Source organism: Sinohyriopsis cumingii, chromosome 18 (genome assembly GCF_028554795.1).
Source record: "Sinohyriopsis cumingii isolate HCF-2022 chromosome 18, ASM2855479v2, whole genome shotgun sequence".
Lineage (NCBI taxonomy): Eukaryota > Metazoa > Mollusca > Bivalvia > Unionida > Unionidae > Sinohyriopsis > Sinohyriopsis cumingii.
Window position 1 is genome coordinate 30264534 of NC_142978.1, and position 21465 is coordinate 30285998.

The following is a 21465-nucleotide window of genomic DNA, read 5'->3' on the forward strand; positions in this document are numbered from 1 at the left end:
ACTTTCTGTTAATAAAAAATATTAAGATAAGGGCGAAAATCCATGAAAAGACGAGAACTGAGGATTTTCGCTTGTGAAATTTCAGTGTCTCTGGACCTATGAAGGATGATGGTAAATGTTAAGTCAACCCGACCAAAGCAAGAGAGAGAGAGAGAGAGAGAGAGAGAGTGAGAGAATTTTATGGTCGGTAGTAATGTTAATTAAGACAGAATAATGACTTAGATCAACTTTAAATATATTAAAATGTTTTAATTACATATTGTTGGCTCGTCATCTCGCTTAGAATCTATTCCACGCTAATATCCACGGGCCTGCACGTTAATGCATTGGTGAGCGTTCGTTATTCAAGAATCTATGTCTTTGTAGTGCCCTACTTTCTTCATAAAAAACATTTTTCATGTATACATCATAAGTGTGACTTATATCGATTTAATCAATGTGAATAAAAATAGAAACTCAAAAATGTAAACAATCAACTTATCAATATGCAGAGCTGATCGTGAATAGGCACGAAAAAATATTACATTTTGTAGTGGACACACTCGGCTGGGATGCGAGTTGATCGACTCGGTCAATACACAGTTGCCCATAGTCAGTCTAAGCTCCATTCAAAAGGCAAATATGTGTATTTGTATGTGATATAAATAAAATATATGCATAGTATGTACGCTGCATCCACAATATACCACTCGTTGTGCAAGCCTCGTTTCATTTTAATGAAAAATTTTTATATTTCGTTGCATAACATTGATACAGCGTGCATACTATACATAGATTCTGCCGATACATCGTTATTCTGGTCAAAACTATGTACCTTTAAATCATTTATAAATAATCAAAATAAAATGATTGATAAAGCACATCCTTGCCTTACCTCGGCTGGGCAGTTACATTTTTCTATCAAAGCTATTTGGCGTTTTCACACAATCTTTAACATTTGCATTTATCGGTTTTTGGTATAATAAGCATTTTATTATCATTTTCATTTACTAATTTATGATAAGTGTGTGTGTGTGTGTGTGTGTGTGTGTGATTAGGATTTTTAACGTAGCTTTAACAATATTTCAGCCATATCGCTACGTGTGTGGCAGTTTATAGTGATGTCTAGCACTGGGGCATCATTCCGCAGACACGTAGCATGATGTAGTTTGGATCCTAAGTTCTGGGCAGACAGGTTTATTTTGGGCGTGCAGTTTTTCCAAAGGGTAGGATCTTTGATTTTGTATTGTTCTGCTTGAATTCCGGATAGTTGAATTTCATCACAGAGTTTGTGTATTTTCGTACCTGCTGGATGGTTTAGAGCTCGTTTTTGCCTGAACGGAATGTTGCACTTTATAATCATCATTTAGGTTGGGTTGGTGTCTTATTGTATTGAGTTTCAGGTATCATATCTCAATATGTGCTCCTCTCGTCTGAATTGCAGCGGTAGATCTTCCGTCATTATTTGTAGCTCCTCGAGTGAGATGTTATGTAGAGTCCCCGTACATAGTCTAAGTGCTTTATATCGTATGATGTCCAGTTTCTTAAGCAGGTCATTTTTTGCCGAGGCATACACTTGGCAAACGTAGTCCAGTTTAGCCCTTATTAGTAGAGCATGAGCATAGTTTGTTGGTCAGCTCCCCACGTTGTCTCCTTGATATTTGTTAGGAAGTTGATGTCTTGTTGGTATTTTTGATTAGGGTTGTTATGTGCGTTTTCCAATTAAGTGTTTCGTTAAGTAGCATTCCCAAAAAGTATGTTTCTTTTAGGAATGGGATTAGTGTATTTTGGATGTATAGTTTTGGGTATGTAGTAGGTTTCCTGTTTGTTGGGGAGAAAAGCATTCCTACTGTTTTAGTATCAGATATTTTGAATCCATAGTTGTCTGCCTATTTGCCGATGGCGTCTATGCTTTGCTGTAGTTGCTTGATGTTGTTTTGGCTATTGGGGTTGCCTGCCTTCCATATTCCACTATCATCAGCAAATTGGGACAGTTCGACTAATTTGTTGGTAATATTGTTGCAGAGGTTGTTGACATGAGGTTGAACAGTGTTGGACTTATTACGCTTCCCTGGGGAGTTCCGTTGTCCAGAGTGTAAGTCTCGGGGAGTGCATCGCCTACTCTGGTTTTTATTTGCCTCTCCGTTAGTAAGTTTGAGATCCAACGGTGCATTCTTCCTGTTATGCCGAATTGGCTGAGCTTGGAGATGAGGCCTTTAGTCCAGACCATATCAAACGCTTTTTTTTGAGGTCTTGGAATACCGCAATTAAGTGACTATCTTTTTCCGTTTGGCATTAAAGGCACATTTAATGCTGGCTTCTAGTCGAATTAGCTGATCACTGGTGGAGCGTTTGGTTCTAAATCCACTTTGATTTTCAGTAAGTAGGTGGGTTTGTTCCAGGTGGTGCCTTAGCAGGTTGTTGATCATTGTTTCCATGACTTTGCAGATGGTGTTAGTCAAGTTGATGGGTCTATATGATGTTATGTTTTTGGGGTCTTTTCCTGGTTTAGGTATGCTATAACCACTGCTTGTTTCCATAATGTGGGTATGTTTCCAGTGTGTCATATTAGGTTTATCATGTCAAGTATGATTTTTGCATATTTATCAGGAGATGTTTATAGGTGTCATAGCCGAGGTTGTTTTCACCTGGGGATGGGTTTTTTTTTTTGTTAAGTAGTGTTTTTCTCCATTCATCGAGGTTGATTGGGTCATGTAGTGGTGAGTCATTGTTGGTTTGGTTCGTGAATATATGAGGGAATTCTTCTTCGAGTGCCCGTCTTTGCTCCACAAATTTCTTGGTGTGATTGTTATTACTGCTGAAATTAGCAAAATGTCGTGCCAGCTATTCTGCTTTGTTCTGGTTGGTGTCGGTTCCTGATTATTTTTGGCGATGTTGCCGGGACCTTCCCTTTCATGGCTTTGACTTTTGAACATACTTCTTACAGTTGGTATGATGGTTGAGTATGGAGCAGTATGCTCGCCATGAATTAGTTTTTGCTTCCTTTATTACTGTTCTTGTGTTGTTCTCTTTTTGCATATATATTATAAAGTCCGAAGCTAGTTTTGCGTGTTTAAAACGGTTGAGGGCTTTCTTTTTTCCTTGATGGCTATACGGCAACTGTCTGTTCACCATGATATAATATTGTTATTGGATTTCCCACTTGTTTTAGGTATGCTGTTTTGTGCCGCTTCATTTATAGCCTGGGTTATGTTGTGATAGTATTGTTTGCATCGTTACTTTGAAGTTCTTCAAGTTGTATCTTGCTCAAGGCTTGTTGGAAGAGGTCTCAATTGGCTTGCCTTGTTTTTCCATTTTTGTATGGCTACTTGTTGAGTTTTGGATTTTGTATATATATTGTTATACATAGCGGGAAGTGGTCACTGCCAAGTGAGCTTTGTTGTAGCACTTCCCAATCCCTGATAAGTGCAAAGTTTGGTGTTGCGAGTGTTCAATCAATAGGTGTCCGTTTTCCGTGGATGGGGTCTATTTTTGTCGATGTGACAGTATTTCATATTACAAATTGATTCTCTTGCGTATTTTTCTGTGCTTTTCCTTCTTGTGTCTATATGGTCCCCACCCCATTCAGTGTGGTGTGCATTAAAGTCCCCACAAATTATGTTATTTATACCCTTACCTTTGAATAGCTCCGAGTAAGTTTGGGTGGGGTTTGTATTATTTCCTCCAGAGTCATATATATAACAAATATGTAACTTTGTTTTGGTCCTACTTTAATACTGATTGTTTGATATTCAATTAGGTTTCCATTTAAACTGACGTTAGTGTCTATCTCTACTGCGTCTGTAATATCGTTGTAAACAGATATGGCAATTCCTCCTCCTTTTTTTCAATTACTATGCTTAAGAAACTTTGTGTCAAAACCATTTTTTAGGGGATTTTACCTTTTTCATTTAAGAGTGTTTCTTGTAAGCATAGGATTTTCGGTTTGCTGGTGTCTATGTTAATGGCTGATATTTTTCTACATGGATTGGAATTAGGCCTCTGCAGTTCCATTCCCATATGATGAGTTTGTCTGCATGCTCTTTGTCGTTATGTGTATCCATTTTTCATTGTTGTTAATTATTTGTTTAGTATGATTTTTAATAAGATAAAGGGAAGTTTGGAGTTTTTATTTGTCCTTGGGCAAGATTTTTTCTAGTAGCTGTAGGAGCAAGAGGATGAAGTCTTGCTTTTTAATTTGATTGTGATGCGTGTTCTGTTGTATACCCTGCTGTAGGTCAGTAAATATTAGGTTATAAAGGCGGGATCGATATAGTCATCTGTTGTGGTATTTACCTCTTTTTCCTCTTCTCCAGTACTAGGGGTGGTATTTTCCTTGTTTATGTGTTGACTACGTGCTGGTTCTTGAATGTTTTCTTTGGGTGTAGTATCTGTTTCTTGTGTATTGTCTAATGTATGTGTGTCATTCCACTTGGTTGTGGGTGATTGAGGTCGACTGTGCGTAGCGCGTGATCCATGAGAGGTAGTTGCTGTTGTTGGTATAGGGTTCCCTTCGCTTGTTTGTGTCACTGCTTGTGTTGGGTTGTTGTTCTTGCTCAGTTTTTTGTTGTTGCTAGATTATAGGAGATTTGCCTGTCTTTCATGATTTGTATCTCCTGTGTTGTGTAGGGGCACTCCCTTGAGTATGGTGTGTGTTTTCCTCTGCGTTTGCCACATTTATACGAATTTGCCGCACATTTTCCATTGTTCTTTCCTCCGCATTTATTGCATCTTGTGTGACATCGGCATCGGGAGGTGAAGTGTCCCATCGTTGGCCATTATTGCAGTAACGAGGCTTGTTGATGTATTTTTGTAGTGTTTTAGGCTTGCCATATGGACTGAGCCTGATAATTTTTTGGGGAGGTTCTGCAAATTCAAACAGTACTGTAGAGGTTTCCACTCCTTGATGATTTCTTAGTTTAGTCATTCGTCTATATGGAATATGGTGGTATGTTAGATCATATTCTATTTCCGATGTTGTCTTCCATAGGTGGTGGCCTGTAAGCTTTACGATAGCTTTGAATCCACAGCTTGGGGTTTCTTTCCTTTCCTTTTCATTTGTCTTGGTTGATTTATTTGGGCCCCTGTCTTTCGCCTCTTCTCCACGATTGGGCGTTGTTGTTTTGTTAGTGCTGATAGTGTTCATTGCTTTATGTCTGTTGATGATGACAGGGATGCCCGCTATGTTTGTTATTTCCTCTGTTATTGTACACTCCAATGTCAGCTGTACGTAATGCACACACGACACTCCAGAAATAGTTTTTAAATCATCACATGTCAACCCATCACACTATGCATGCATCAAAAACTTGCACTTATCACAAATAAAGGAACCAACAGCACAATTAATCCACATACAGCCCAAGGCCAGTTATTTTATTTTTTGGGGTCTTTTTTCGAGCAGAAGCACTAGGCATTTGGAATTTAAACTTAAATAAGATGTTTGTTAAGTATAAACAAGAAATATAATTTAGAGAGATGTAAAATATATCCGATGAAGCTAACACGGAGTAACTTTCTGTTATTGATATACCAATATATATGTGTCCCCTATTATAAATAGGCGTCATTTTGGCATGTTGAATGCTTTTAATTAGTGATTCAAAGTTTTATGGGTGTTACAGTTTGGGGGGTTACTTTTCAATTTAGGAATGATAACATTGCTTTCTGTGATGACTTTGCATGATCTTGACTGCCATTTTATGACATTGTGTCATATATATATATATATATATATATATATATATATATATATATATATATATATATATATATATATATATATATATATGTATATATGTATATATTGACAGGATTTGTGTGCTTTGTTATGCTTTGTCAAGATCGACACACATGTTGAGTTTGCCAACATATGATTGATAACTCAGTAAGATGTACTTAAAGATACGGCATTTTATTTCCATAGTTTATCCAAGTAACACATATGATTTTGTCTGACTTTGCTGTTATCCAAATTAATTAATCTCGCAATACCGAGTCTATTAATGGGGTATGTGTATAACCCTAGTCTTTCGGTTTGTTTGATTCATTCATCAATCTGATATTGCAACATAAATACACCTCCCAATTATGACTTTGTCTGGCCTTGTGTACCTTTGTTATGCTGTGTCAAATACAGACACAAGTATATAAAAATTGATAACTCATTATAACATATATTGGAAAATTGTATTTTATGTCCATAATCAGTCAAAAGGACAATTTATAAAATAACAACAAGCATTTCAAGTATGATCGTGTCAAGACTATCAATATTTAATCATTGTTCGAATTGGAACTCTGTCGCCTAGTTTTCGGTAATTATTTTGGCATAATTATGTTGAAGAGAAGTCTTTCGGTTTGGTTACTTTATTCATCAATATAAGTTAGAATATAAATATCCTTTTTAAATTTGACTTTGCGTGGCTTTGTGAGACTTTGTCAGGCTTTGTGTGCCTTGTCAGGCTTAGCAGTATTTAGTAAGACCGTGTAAAATGCGTATCATTTTGAGGGTGGCTGTTGTCATTCGGGACAGCAGGTTTTGTATTGATGTTTCCAACCATACATGCATACAGTCATACTTCCCGACAAAATGTAATTGTATATATCTTTTAGTTAAGGAAATGTATTATCCACGTAGCATAACTATGAGCAACTAGTGCTGCTGTTTTCAACTCCATAACTCTAATGAACATAATACATTCGTATATGTTGGAAACTGTCATTCCAAATTATGATTTGTTTGTAAAACTGACATTGAAATAAACATAAAAAATTTCTCTCCTCTTTTCTTAACTTTGTTACTGATTAACACATCAGAATCAGAAAAGGGTAATAAAATGTATCATGCATGATACAAAAAACCCACAACAAACAACAAACAAACAAAACAAAACAAACATTGATACATTTTTTTTTCTCAAAAAAAATGTATGGAATATATATGCAGCATTTCTAGATTCTACATGCATAACATCACATCAACAGTGTGTAATTTTATGCGCTACGCAAAATATAAGAAATAGTCACTTTCCTACATATATCCCTCTCTATGTATATGTTAAAATATGAATCGCATATAATACTACTTTATTGACATTATTTAACTAAGGGTGGGGTGGAGGCAGTTCCCTTGGAATTTTCATCTCAAAATATTCAGGGTATATGTATCGGTGATGAAATGCATGCAATTTGTGTATTATACTGCTATAGAAAGATTCATTAAATATGATGATATGATTTATACAGTCTTCTTCGTTCAAACCAGTTGTGAATCTGAGGATCCTCTATCTCGATCCGGGTCACAACATGATATCTCTTAGAGCCATGACTAGTTCAAATGTATATGCATGCTTAATATCCATAAAATCTATTGATTTTAACTCTACTTCATCCTGGTAACCCAGCATCTGCCGTCAGAATTAGTTGATAACTTGGAACCAATATTTTTTTTTTTTATCATTACAAAAACGCACAAACCTAAACTAAAAAATGATAATTGAATGCATAATCAGCGTTGCGTGCATAGATCACTATTGTTTTCAGTGATTACCTTCGTACTGATAAGAATATTTTGAAATAAATATTAGGCAATCGAATTTCCATATGATGATTGAAATGGATTATTTAGGCTTTTAATTCACAAAATTATTTTTATATAACTGAAAAATTACAATATAAAGTTAGAATTTATGTAGATTCCAATTAAAGTTGTTTTTTTTTCTAAATTGCAATTTTAGCTGTTAAGGAATAGAAACCTTATGCTAAAGAGTTATAACTTTCCGATATATAAAACCTTGCGAGACTTACAGTACACTCTGACACCTTTCAATCATTATATTTTTCCTTTTAAATGTCCTTTTTAGGGATAACTTCCTAGATGAATCAAAGACATTTTTTACATTTAGATAACTTTCTTTGTTCCAGACAAAATTATCGCCGGCATTGTTCCCCTAATGATAGGAGCTTGTGAATATACGGCCCAGAAATACTCAAACGGATTTTATGGCAAGATAGACGAGGTAAGTCTTTAATGTAAGACAGTGATGTCGTGCTTTTTGAGTGAGGACATTTTTTTTTGGTGCTGTGGTCCCTAGGGTAGTTAAAAGACAGTTGTGGCCTGTATATCACTGGTCAAGCCATCTTGGAAATAACGCTTAAAAACAGTTTACCTGTAGCTTATAAACACGCCTTTTGTGTATTTGTGTATTTGTCCACGTTGATGTCAGTGCTTAATTTGTTTTATCTAAGTATCAAAGGTTTGACATCATTACATACAATATAACAAAAAAGTTTGTGGCAATTAAAAGAGTTAAAGAAACGATCTCATTTTGTTTTTTGAATATGGTCTTGCCTCTGTAGTCACCAAATAAAGAAACAAGTTTTAGGCTGGTTTGCCATGCAATTTATTGTTCTACTTATTGCTTTTGCTGTTACTATTTTTATCTTCATTCTTGAATTTATTTTTACATTTGTGAGGTTATTCATCTTTCCGATTTGTTTCTGCAAATTCTGTCTAGGTAATATTTTATTTATGTAAACGATAAATCTACTATCATTTAGGTTTACATACAGAGAAATGTTTACTTTTATTTTCTTCTTTCAGATTGTGTTTGCCCGCTGTGTTGTTGATGGTATGATGCCAGTAAATCAATAATAATAATAATAATGATAATAATAATAATAATAATAATAATAATAATAATAAATAATAATAATAATAACAAAGGAAAAACAAACAAATAAAAAAAAACAACACAGAAACATTATGGTCGCGTGATGAGACTGAACAGATTTGTCAGACAGACGACATCTTATCTCAGCAGTTTTTTAAACGTCCAAAATTGCAAGGTTAGGCGTAATTGTTGTGATTACTGTGTTTATCTCTAAGCAACTAATATATGGAGGTTTTATTGGAAAATATGTTTAGCTAGTCAGCATGTTTAAACATGCTGCGTATTTTGGGATTATTTAAATATGTCATGCACGTGCTATGCTAATTCTAAATGTAAGGAGAAAGAAATAAAACTTATTTGAACCATTTTTGTATCACTTTTTCAGACCGTAATAAGTTTTACAGAGAGTGAAAAGGAGCTAATTATATATATATATATATATATATATATATATATATATATATATATATATATATATATATAAGATTATGCAGTGATTGCGGTGTTTATTTCAGCAAACAGATTAGGGAGTGTTTGTTTCTGCAAATATACACAGATTATGCTCAGTGTTGCCAAGTCAGATCGATAACTGAATATCTTATAACAAATATATGCAGATTAAGCACAGTGTTGCTAATTCAGATCGGTAATTTAGTATTTTACAACCAATGTATACAGATTATGCACAGTGATGCCAAGTCAGATCGAAAACTGAGTTTCTTACAACAAATATATACAGATTATGCACAGTGATGCCAAGTCAGATAGAAAACTGAGTTTCTTACAACAAATATATACAGATTATGCACGGTGTTGCCAATTCAGATCGATAACTGAATTTCTTATAACAAATATATGCAGATTAAGCACAGTGTTGCTAATTCAGATCGATAATTTAGTATGTTACAACCAGTGTCTACAGATTATGCACAGTGATGCCAAGTCAGATCGAAAACTGAGTTTCTTACAACAAATATATACAGATTATGCACGGGGTTGCCAAGTAAGATCGATAACTGAGAGTGATGTGATTCAGAGTATTGTTTCAATATGTATGACTGATAATGATTCTTCTTTGTGTTGGAATTAATCAGACAATAAATAAATTGAAAACACACATAACTCCGATCTCCATTATATATTTCATTTAGAATGTAGGATGTATTTTCTATGCATCTATTTTCGAGGTACAAAAGTAAGGTTTTGAGTAAGATTATGCACATACAAGCACCCCAGAGTAAATCAAGCAAGTTTCTGCTAACATAATATAGAGAACGTGTTGGTGTTCCAAAGGAATATACATTACTATCATGTTTGAATTTAGTTCTGTTCAATGAACTCCATAGGACAAACTGTAAGCAGATAACACAAAATTTAACGAAATATGTAACGGTTGTAAAGGTCGGAATTGACATTTGTTACAAGTTATCAGATATTCTTCTTAATTCTAAATTCTAAATTTAGCGATGAATGAATCATAATATTACGATTATCAGGCCGAGTTAGAGTTATTATGACTCACGAAAACGGACACAGCTGCCTCTCGTTGCAAAAGATTGATTCGGTGTTTTTATTTAAAAGCGAATGCTTCTTATGCAATACGAGACTCAAATGTAATTTTATAATTGCTTGTTATGTTTCAATAAACTCCTTTTCACATGGCTATACATACAATTTGTTTACTCTGTAAGAAACACATACACGCACAAACACAAATGACAAAATATTATAAAAACAATTTTTGGGCGCTGACGTTCATCATACATCGTTCTTGACAGTTCGTAATTGCTTAAATAATAGAAATGGTCAGTAAACAATTAAGAGAAACATCTGGATTTGCCTGTTACAGTCTTATTTTCAGTTGTGATTTTTACTTCGAATTCGTGAGTTTTTCTATTTTTTATACTAGTATTGCCTTTATATTAATTAGAAAAATGACAGGCACACATGTTTTTTTTTCATCACAGCATGTAACATATAGACTCTCACGTTTCAGAGGTTTTGTTTTTTCACATAACAAGCTGATTGTTGTTTATTAGTCAGTCAGTTTATTACCATGTCTTGCAAATAGTTGTTGTCAATTAGTATCATGAAGTCAGTGTAAGTTGTGATTGACATAACTGTTTTTAACAAATACTTGCTATGCTTACATAATGATAGCATCTACCTAGTTTGTTCGTGTGTGTGTGTGTGTGTGTGTGTGTGTGTGTGTGTGTGTGTTTGTATGAACACATTCAACCTTTTTTCATATACTTACTAACTGTGTGAGATACATTAATGTCCGTTACATAAAACGATAACATCTCAAATGTTGTTCAGTGCCACTTACATAAATTGTCTAACAAATCGCAATGGAGTTGTATTTTCGCAGAAGTGCTGATACTTTCGATATTACGTTCTTGTAATGCTTTCATTTTTATATAAAAAGCAAGATGTATCCATTTTCTACCCTCGAAGATTGGGCAGTAAAATATTTAGAAACAAGTCGGACAATGTTATCAAATTACACAACAATGGTTATAACGTGCTTTAAACGACGAACGTTACATCTACCTAAATTTATATTTATTTTTATAACTGTATGAGATCCGTCTTAACGAACATTAGTGACCACGCTATCTTAAAATAACTCTTGTCTGTTTTGTCTATGTACGTGTTGTTTGATACTGTGGCAGATTATGTGTCCGTTGACTTTGCATTAAAATGGCACATGACCCAAAATGGAGAATATCTCGATCTTTGCCGTTAGGCATAATGTATTCTTCGACCGGATGTCGACTCTTCTTAACTCTCGGTTTTGATCGCTATTTAAAATATCGATTACTGTTAAGTTTAATTTGTGTATGTGTGGTTTAACAGTTTCGTATTTTGCATATAAATTGTAAAGATAAAGAATTTCCCATGGTGTCCTCACTGGTTTTGCTGGCTATTTCAAAGAGATGTTGTATATCTTAGGTATTGTACAAAGAACCTTTAATTCCCTTTATTTTGGTGCATGATTGATGGGTGTGATATGGGTTATAGAGTATACAGCTTGGCCTTACTCCAGATGTGCATCTTTCAAAAAAGTGCTAGCTCCACTTGGTCATTTTCACTTCCTGGACTTCAAAAATAAATTGTAGAACAAAGAGCCGATAACTTTTTTTTTTTTTACATTTTATAGATTTGGTAATTCATCCATTGAACTCTCAGAAGCTGGTATTGTCTAGTTGGGCAAAATTCGTTTTCCCTATTATAATAGGTGCTAAAGATATTGTACTTTAGACTAATTCAGGCTGATTTTTAGCTAAAGAGTGCAGTAATTTTAGTTAGCAGTGTGCTTTGATCACATTGATCATATACAATTTCCATAAGTGTTTGTGTGCGTGTGTGTGTGTGTGTGTGTGATTTGGATTTTTTACGTAACTTTAACAATTTTTCAGTCTTATCGCTACAATGCCTGCAGTGTGGCAGTTTATAGTGATGTCCAGCACTGGGGCATCATGCCGCAGACATGTAGCATGATGTCCAACCCAGTCACATTATCCTGACACCAGGCCGACCAGTCCTAACACTAACCTCCTAATGCTGAGCGCCAAGCGATGCAACTGTTAGTACCATTTTTGTAAGTCTTTGGTATGACTCGGTCGGGGATCGAACCCACGAACTACCGTATCCGAGGCGGTCACTCTAACCACTAGGCCGTAATAACTGACATATAGACTTAAAGTATATTGTATGAAATCATAGCCGTTGAGTACGTCAGGCGTTGGGACTGAAAGTCTATTTGTGTGACACCATACAACGTCTACAGTTATTATGAGAGAGAGAGAAAGAGAGAGAGTGAGGGTGCAGATGTCTGCATTATTGGCAACATGAACAATGGACAAAATGTTGTAATACATCTGTGATATTTTCATATATTGTGGCTGAAATTCCTTTACATGTGGTGATTATGGAAGCCATGTGTTGACAACGGAAATTATGCAATATCTAAAACCGACAGCTGATTAATACGACTGCTCACACGTGATCGAAAAATGAGCTTGAACTAGTCCAAAGTACACTAAATTTAGTACCGATTAATATAGATAAAATTGACACCGTAGACAAAACTAGCTTCTCAAGGTGCAATAAATGTATGATTAAAATAAAAAATTTGAAGCAAAATATACCCGTTCATTTTCTTGTTTCCAATTTACCTTTGAAGTTCAGGAAGTGAAAATTACCAAGCGAAGCTAGCAGTCCTTTAAGCAATGCTCGTCTGAAGTAAGACCAAGCTGTATATTCTGTAACCCAAATTACACCCATCAGTCATACGCCAGAATCAAGGGAATTGAAAGTTCTTTTAACAATAACTAAGATATACAATGTCTTCTTTAAATTTCCAGGATAACCAGGAAAATTCTTTTTCTTTAAAGATAAAACCTGATGCAAAATAGATATATCAGTGGAACGTAAAGGAATCAAAAGACTTACCCCTCTTCAATCGCGGAGACCAAAAGGCCGTCAAAGTCAATGAAAATATAAATAATAAAATTAATGTTAACATTAAAATTAAAACTAAATTAAATAATACACAAACATCAAATCATTTTATAAAAACAAAACAAAATAAATAAAATTCAAATTAAGAAATAAATAAAGATTAAATAATAAAAATTGAAATTAAAGAAAAATAAAATTAAAATAAATAAAATTAAATAAAAATGCAAATTAATTAAATGAAAGCTAATAGAAATAAATCCAAATTGATAAAATTTACATAAGAAAATGTCTGTCTAGTTCAACAGAGTTGGAACAAGAAGCAAATAATTGGAATAATACACGAGCATAGTTCACAATAGTACAAGAGCAACAACAACAAAAACAGCGGGTAACTATGCTCAGTTAATCAGAAAACTGCACTAAAATAATGCCAGTCTTACAGGAAATTTTCAGTAAAGAGGCCACTAGAATAGTGAATGGAAATCTTTTGGTAGCAAACCGAAGACTTGGTACACTTGGGATAGAGACGTCACATCTGATAAAGAAAGAAAGACGGAGCTGTGGAGATATGTTCAATGCTCTAACGATAAAAGAAATCAAAGTAGAAGAGATTCAAGCTTCAGGCATACTGGAAAGGTGTGTTAATATGTGAACAAGCCTTATTGATAGAAGACACTATAATGATCAAAGGGGAAACCCCTAAGATTGAAGAAAAATAGCAGTACAATATTTAGACGTTTATCTCATACTATAAGCAACAGATGAAAGATTCCATGAGAAATTAGATATTGATATCGAATAATCGTGACATTTTCCATATATTCTGGGTATTCTGTCCCCTTTGTTATTTAATATGTATATAGACGAGTTAAATCGTAAGCTCGGTCAGTGTTACGTGGGGTTACGTCTACCACAAATGCGTTGTTTCTTCACAATTTTAGTTTTGCTGATGATATATCATTGATAAGTCCTTCTATAACAGGTTTAAGGAAATTATTAAAGATATGTGAACAATACGCATTTGAGAATGATATAACACTGGTCAACAGTGAAATCATTACTGACTTGAAAAGGCCCTAATCTGTAGTATTTTGGTGTGCCGAACACGAATATAACCGTGAAAAATTTGTATTGGCTCTCGTTTTGAAGATATTCATATACCTCATTTTCTGTTTCACTGTGTAAATTTCTCCAGTAGGACTGCAGCAACATCCGGAATAATGATGTAACATTGCATAATACCATCATGCTCACATCATCCACAGTTGATTGCATCATTTTCTGATGCAATGCAATACTAATGCCATGCGGCTGCTGAAGTAAGTTGACGTCAGCAGTGTACTATACATGTGTAGGCCTATTATACTAATGCCAGGCGGCTGCTGAAGCCGACGTAAGCAGTGTACTATATAAAGCCCAATCAGATAGGTTCAGCATTTAAAATATTTTAGACGTTGTGCGAGACAGTTCAAGCTACTGTTACATAAAACTTATTATTTTATCCATTTACGTACAATAAAGAACAGTAATGCCTCGAAAGTGTGTTAATACCGCGAACAATTTTTGCTATATTTGTGGGGAAGTGACATTTGCCAACCAGAAGAAAAGTATCAATTCTCAAGTGAAGAAGGCATATCATCTTTACTTCGGATGCAAGGTTGGTGACCAAGACAAGCCTTGGGCTCCGCATATATGCTGTGCTACATGTACAACACAGCTTTCACAGTGGTTGAATTGCAAAAGGTCATCAATGCCGTTTGCAGTCCCAGTGGTGTGGAGAGAGCCAAGCAACCACCTAAATGACTGTTACTTCTGCTTGGTTCCTCCTCTTTCCGGCGGAATAACGAAGCGAAAGAAGTCGAGAATAGTCTACCCAAACATTCCGTCTGCATTGAGACCAGTTCCACATGGTGAGGGACTTCCTATTCCAGAACCTCCAGCAGAATATTCTCTTGATTCATCTGACGAAGACAAAGGTGAGTCGACCTGTTCTTCTCCTGGTCCATCAGCATGCAGTGATCCAGATTTTCACTGTGGTGCATCATCAACCCCACACAGAATAACACAGGAAGAACTAAATGACCCGATTCGTGATTTGGACTTATCAAAGAACAAGGCAGAATTGCTAGGATCAAGACTCCAACAATGGAATCTTCTAGAAGAAGATGTCACAATTACTGCATATCGAAAGCGCCACCAGCAATTGGAGCCTTTCTTCAGAAAGGAAAGTAATCTGATATTCTGTTCCGATATTGAGGGCCTCATGAATGCTTTAAAAATCACTCATGACTCACAAGAATGGAGACTATTTGTGGACTCATCGAAACTGAGTCTCAAGGCTGTGCTTTTGCACAATGGAAACATTCTTCCATCTATTCCAGTAGCGTATGCTGTCCACATGAAAGAGACATACGATAACTTAAGGCAGCTACTGAATTCCATTGAGTATAACAAGTACAGCTGGCACCTCTGTGGTGATTTGAAGGTAGTTGCCCTTTTAATGGGACTGCAGCAAGGATATACAAAATACATGTTTCTTATGCGAGTGGGATAGCCGAGCAAGGGAAATGCACTACATGAGGAAGGAATGGACTCACAGGCAGAATGTAGCCATTGGAGAGAAGAATATCCAACACCCAGCTCTGGTTGAGGCTCAGAAAATCTTGCTACCACCCCTTCACATCAAACTAGGTTTGATGAAGAACTTCGTGAAAGCCATTGACCGGACTTTGCCAGCATTCCGATACCTGCATGAAAAATTCCCTCGACTCAGCGAAGCAAAGATTAAAGAGGGAGTTTTTGTGGGTCCTCAGATTCGAGAGCTTTTCAAAGATGACCGGTTCAACAACTTGCTGGAAGGTGACGCGAAACAAGCATGGAATGCTTTTCGCCTAGTTTCTACAAACTTCCTCGGAAATGTTAGGGCAGAAAACTATAAGGAACTAGTAGAAGACATGTTGATGAAGTATAAGAAACTTGGCTGCAATATGTCTCTAAAGATTCACTTCCTTCATTCCCATTTGGATTTCTTTCCTAGCAACTGTGGTATTGTTAGTGATGAACACGGCGAACGTTTTCATCAAGATATCGCAACAATGGAACAAAGATACCAGGGAAAATGGTCCACTACAATGCTGGCTGACTACTGCTGGACACTCCTCAGAGATGCTCTCGAACAGCTGTACAAGAGACAGGCGAAGAAATCTAAGATGTAGTCAATGACTTGATTTTTTATAGGTAGGCTATTACAGTTGACCTTTTACTATTGGAATACATTTCGTTATGTAAACATTAATTTCTTGCAGATTACAAAAAACTAGAGCCAATTTTGCAATTTGACTGTCATATTCGTGTTCAGCACATAAAAATTGATAAGAATTGACTAATTTTATTTCAGTAACATGACTTTTGTAAAAATTTGTTGTCCAGTGTAATCTATAATACAAAATAAAAAATCAGTATGCATGGTCTTTCAGCCAACTTCTTTCAAAATACCATCTCCTCCCCCTGTACATCTTAACGGCAATGCTCTTACCTATGTCAACAGTTATATGTATTTGGGTCATATTTTGAAATCCAGTCAGTCATATAATGAAGATATGATGAGACATTACCGATATTTATGTACTCGAACAAACATGCTTGTACGTAAATTCAAGAATTGTTCATTGAATATCAACATTAGATTATTCAAATCTTATTGCTGCACCATGTATTGTGCTCCTCTGTGGACAAACTTTAGTGAATGTATGAAAAGAAAACTAGTTATTGGTTATAATAATAGTCTTTGTTTTCTATTAGGTCTTCCTAAGTGGAACAGTGCCTCCAACATGTTTGTAAATTATAATGTAATCAGTTTTGATGTAATAATGAGAAAGTATATTTCTCAATGATGACAAGAATATATAATAGTAAGAACTGTATATTGAAATCTCTTTGGAACTATGACATTCATTTAAATTCTCATATTATTAGTAGATGGAACAAACTGCATTTAATCGTGTCATTTAATTTCATTCTTAACAATGCATGGCGCAGTTAATAGTTGTAGATGTATTTGTATACTTGTAGGTATGATATATATGTTCTTTTATGTTTACAATGTTTTCATTTATATCTATATTTTATTTTAGATGTATGGACTATGTAGTCTGAAATAAAGAATTCTTATCTTATCTTATATCCAACGGTACACGCAGTGGCGAAATCTTGCCCCCCCCCCCCCATCGCAAATTATCTCCGAATGTTTTTGTTTTTTTTTTAATTTTTAATTTTACCAACCAACAATTTAATAAACCAATTTTATTATACAAAAAATATTAACAATTATTAATGTTATTAAACAAATTAACATTTTGTTATTAAACAACATGATTAAATATTAGTAAACAAACGTTGTCGCGGATCCCCTAAAATGCGTGGGGCCCATAGGCCGTTGCCTACTCTGCCTATCTGGTAATCCGGCACTGATAACATGAAAGACGCAAGAAGATGAAGGTCGCCAAGTAGTAGAAACGTGTCAACAAAGGACGGGCTAGAAAACCCGACCTACAAGAAATATCTGCACGGACGGGAGTACAGGCTAAAAAATCCTAACCTTCTTGTGTCTACCAGTCAAGCCGGAACCCAGAGGCTAGATATGACAGACCAAAGGTCTGACGAAAGACCTACGTGAGCCGAAGGGCTCAATGCCTTGCTGAGAACATACATAGGAGCAAAATATATGCTAGCCTTTACACACAACGAGAAGGGTATATAATCCTTTGAGAGAAAACGCGTTACAGAGGAAGAAATCAGCAATGTAAAGAGATAAACACTAAAGTACATTGGCATCTACCTCACTGGGATTCCAACTGAATTTCCACTGGAAGTGACAGTAAAAAGACTAAAACAAAAAAACAAAAAGATGTAAACATGAAGAAAAAAGCACAGATGGCGACGTACGAGGAACACCCAACCATACAAACTGGGGCCATGATCGCAACGGTGGAAAAAGATCAGGCCATTAAGTTAAAAGCATTTTTTTTCTCTATGGTTTCCTAGTGAAGTCATGTTATAGGATCCATTTTTCATCGCAAATGTAACAAATGCTTGAAAACAGGACACGATCCCAGACATTGCACCCCAGAAAGAGATAATCAAAAAATAAATGTCGTAATGGAAGAATAGAAGACCTTATTAATACCCCCCCCCCCCCCCGACAGGAAATAAAGGAATCAAAAGGAGCCCTAAAAATGCAAACCGTTATGAAAACCATACCCGGAAATGTCTCTTAGACAAGATAAAACAGAAGGGATAAAGACAACACAACAGAGAGAGAGAGAGAGAGAGAGAGAGAGAGAGAGAGAGAGAGAGAGAGAAACGAACATAATTACGAAGATAGGACTTTGAAAATTTTGAAGAAGACAGAGGGAATCAGACTAGCCCAGCGGATGTACACCCAAGTAGAAAAGAATTACCAGCAGAGGGTACAACAGCCTGAAGAAATAGCATCAATAGGGAAAGAGAAACACGAGAACAAAAGGCTAAACGCCCAACCCGAAAAGAGATACCGATGGAGAGCATTACAGCTGCAAACAACAATGTCAGACAAAAGTTCAGAAGAAAAAAAACAACAACCGCATTATAAATAAAAAATGGCAAATAAAAACTGCAACTTCAGACTTTAGAAGAATAGAAGAAAAAACAAAAGAAAAGATAACAAAAAAACATGGAAACAGGTAAAATTGAGAGAGAGAGAGAGAGAGCAAACAACTACACACCACCAAAGAAGATAGAAAACAATAAAAAGGATTACGTATGAAATCTTGAACCAAACTCTAAATAACTGTGAGCAGAGGTTTTGCGCTCGTAATTTCCATTTTGAAGGCTGGTACAGATGAAGATTTTGTGCAACGTGGCAGATTGTTGCACGAATCGACAAGTGTTGATAAATACGATTTTTAACAGAGAAATTCTAATTCAGTATTGAACAATGTTGTTAAAATTTCTCAGAATTTTATGGGAGTGTATACAATTTATATAATCAGTATTCTCTTTATATATATATATATATATATATATATATATATATATATATATATATATATATATATATATATATATATATATAGTAACGTGTTTAGACTGTCATAATTAATAGCAAGAAAAAAGTGAAGACAACAAGCTTTGTAAAATGTTCCAATGAATTTGAATTCGAGTCCCAACGAAAATCCAAAATGGAAGGCGATGACATATACTGTAGCCAGTATATTACTGACGTGTCTACAGATCTTTGTTGAACCACAGAAGATAATATTCTGGTGTTTGGTTTCCGAATACATTTTCAATAAATGACTTTGTCCAAGAATTCCGTATGAGCACTTAAATACACTTTGGAAGTAATGTGAATTTAAAGTGACGACCTTGGTCGAAATTCTTTAGTCAGAAAATTCATGAGATCTTGAACTGATTCCCTAACAACAAACAATAGCAAATAAATGCCTTCATCTCAATCTTTACACGAATCAAAACAATATGATCGAATAATATTTTCCAAAGTCTGATGAAATCTTTCTAATGCCTCTTGGCTCTCAGGGTGATAAGCAGAATATTTGAATTGGTGGGTGCCTAATTCGTGCAGACCTTGCTGGAATTTTCCAGACATGAACTTTGAACCTTGATCAGATTGAACAAAATTGGGAAGGCCAAATTGAGTAAAAAGAAAACTTTATTAGAGTTTTTACTATTATTTTAGATTGAATATTCCTTAAAGGAAGTGCCTCTGGAAACCTTGTTGACGCACACATTATGATCAAGAAGTATTGGTTACCTGACTTGGTCTTAGGTAAGGAACCAACACAATCTACAATAATTCTGCTAAATACTTCTTCAAATGTAAGAAATGGTTGCAGATGAGCCTTAGGTATCTTCTGATTGGGTTTTCCTACCATTTAACAGGTATAACAAGATCTACGTTATTTATAAACATCACTTTTGATTTCTGGCCAATAAAAGTGAGTCTAGATCGTGTAATAAGTCTTTTTGATCCCTAAATGACCAGACAAAGAAGTTTCCTGGGCCAGACTAAGTATTTCCTGTCCGTAAGAGTTTGGAACTACAATTTGATAGTTCACAGACAACTCGTCACCAGTAGGTAGCTTGGGAGGTCTATAGTTCCTCATAAGAATTCCATATGTAATGAAATAACAGACAGGTTCTTCAGTGGCTTCAGTTTCACTAATGGCCCTTTGAAACAAACAGGGACCTCAGGATCTTTATCATGTTCGATGACAAGTGATTGTCGTTTGTCACCCTGATTAAAATAAAGAGAATGAGTAGTTAAAAGAGTATCACTGTTTTCAATATCTTTTGATTAATCCAAGCAAGGAGTGAAAGTGACCTGGTCAAAAGCCTGACCAATACACGTGTCAGCTAAAGGAATACTTTCCTGGTCAACATCATTCTCATAAGCTTTCTTTGCTATAGCTCTGGTAACTGCACTAGCTGGGTATAAATCAGGGAATTTTTTAATTGGATCGACTTTATGATCCAAAAAAAGGCTTGTCAGTTACAAGTGGATTGACTACAGCCTTGTCTCCAGCTAGGTCATTGCCTAGTAATAAATGAATGCCCTGGACGGGATAAGCAAACATTGTTCCGACTGTCACGGGTCATTAGACTAAGTCTGATGACAAATTTACAGAATGGAGTGGAACATTAACAAAGCCGCACTCTACTCTCTGAATAAGAACACTTTCATTAGAAGAAGACTTCTAAGCTGTGATTTTTTCCAGTTCTTCGGAATCAGAATTAGCACAGAAATACCAAAATTAAGATGCATTTTCAAGATTTGTGCGACCGGAGGATAAATAATGTTTGTTCAAAACAGCATCGACAAGAACCACCTTGGGTATGGTGTGGAGAGCATGTCCCTAAATATCTGCCAAATGTTTGTGCAGTATTGTGTCATCAGAATAGCTATGGGATATTTGATTTGTATCAAGGAGATAAACAACTGCGGATTCGTTTAATCATAAGTTGTATTGATTTTATTCTTCGCAGTCAGTCGTTGATATATACCGACAGTAACAAAAACTGGTACTTTGCCAACGCCAGAAGAAAAACCCAACACTTCTTCCAGTCAAAGTGTACAGTAGCAGCCCTCTTCTGGAACATTTAGATCATTCTCCAGTCACAAAAAAAATGACTCTTCGGACACAAAACCCAAAGAACTATGAATAGTAAATTTTAGTTAGCATTTCCCAGTAACATCTTTTTGGACTGTTTCCTAATGATAAATTATGTTGTTTCACAGCCCAATTTTTACCTCAGAACACACAAATGGACAATGAAGCCCATTGAG

The 21465-nt window shown here is 35.4% G+C and overlaps 1 protein-coding gene across 2 annotated transcripts in view; it reads left to right on the forward strand.

Annotated features, from left to right (window-relative positions):
• LOC149776303 (uncharacterized) overlaps positions 1-9019 on the forward strand; it is a 67116-nt gene extending 58097 nt beyond the window's left edge. The window contains exons 11-13 of one of the 2 annotated variants that reach the window (XM_089942777.1): positions 7906-8000; positions 8585-8630; positions 8661-9019. In XM_089942777.1, the coding sequence (XP_089798903.1) occupies positions 7906-8000; positions 8585-8630; positions 8661-8665 (146 nt within the window). In that variant the 3' untranslated portion in view covers positions 8666-9019. Of the gene's footprint in view, positions 1-7905; positions 8001-8584 lie in introns of both variants that reach the window. The other variant, XM_089942776.1, reaches the window with a different exon arrangement.
• The last annotated feature ends 12446 nt before the right edge of the window (positions 9020-21465 follow it).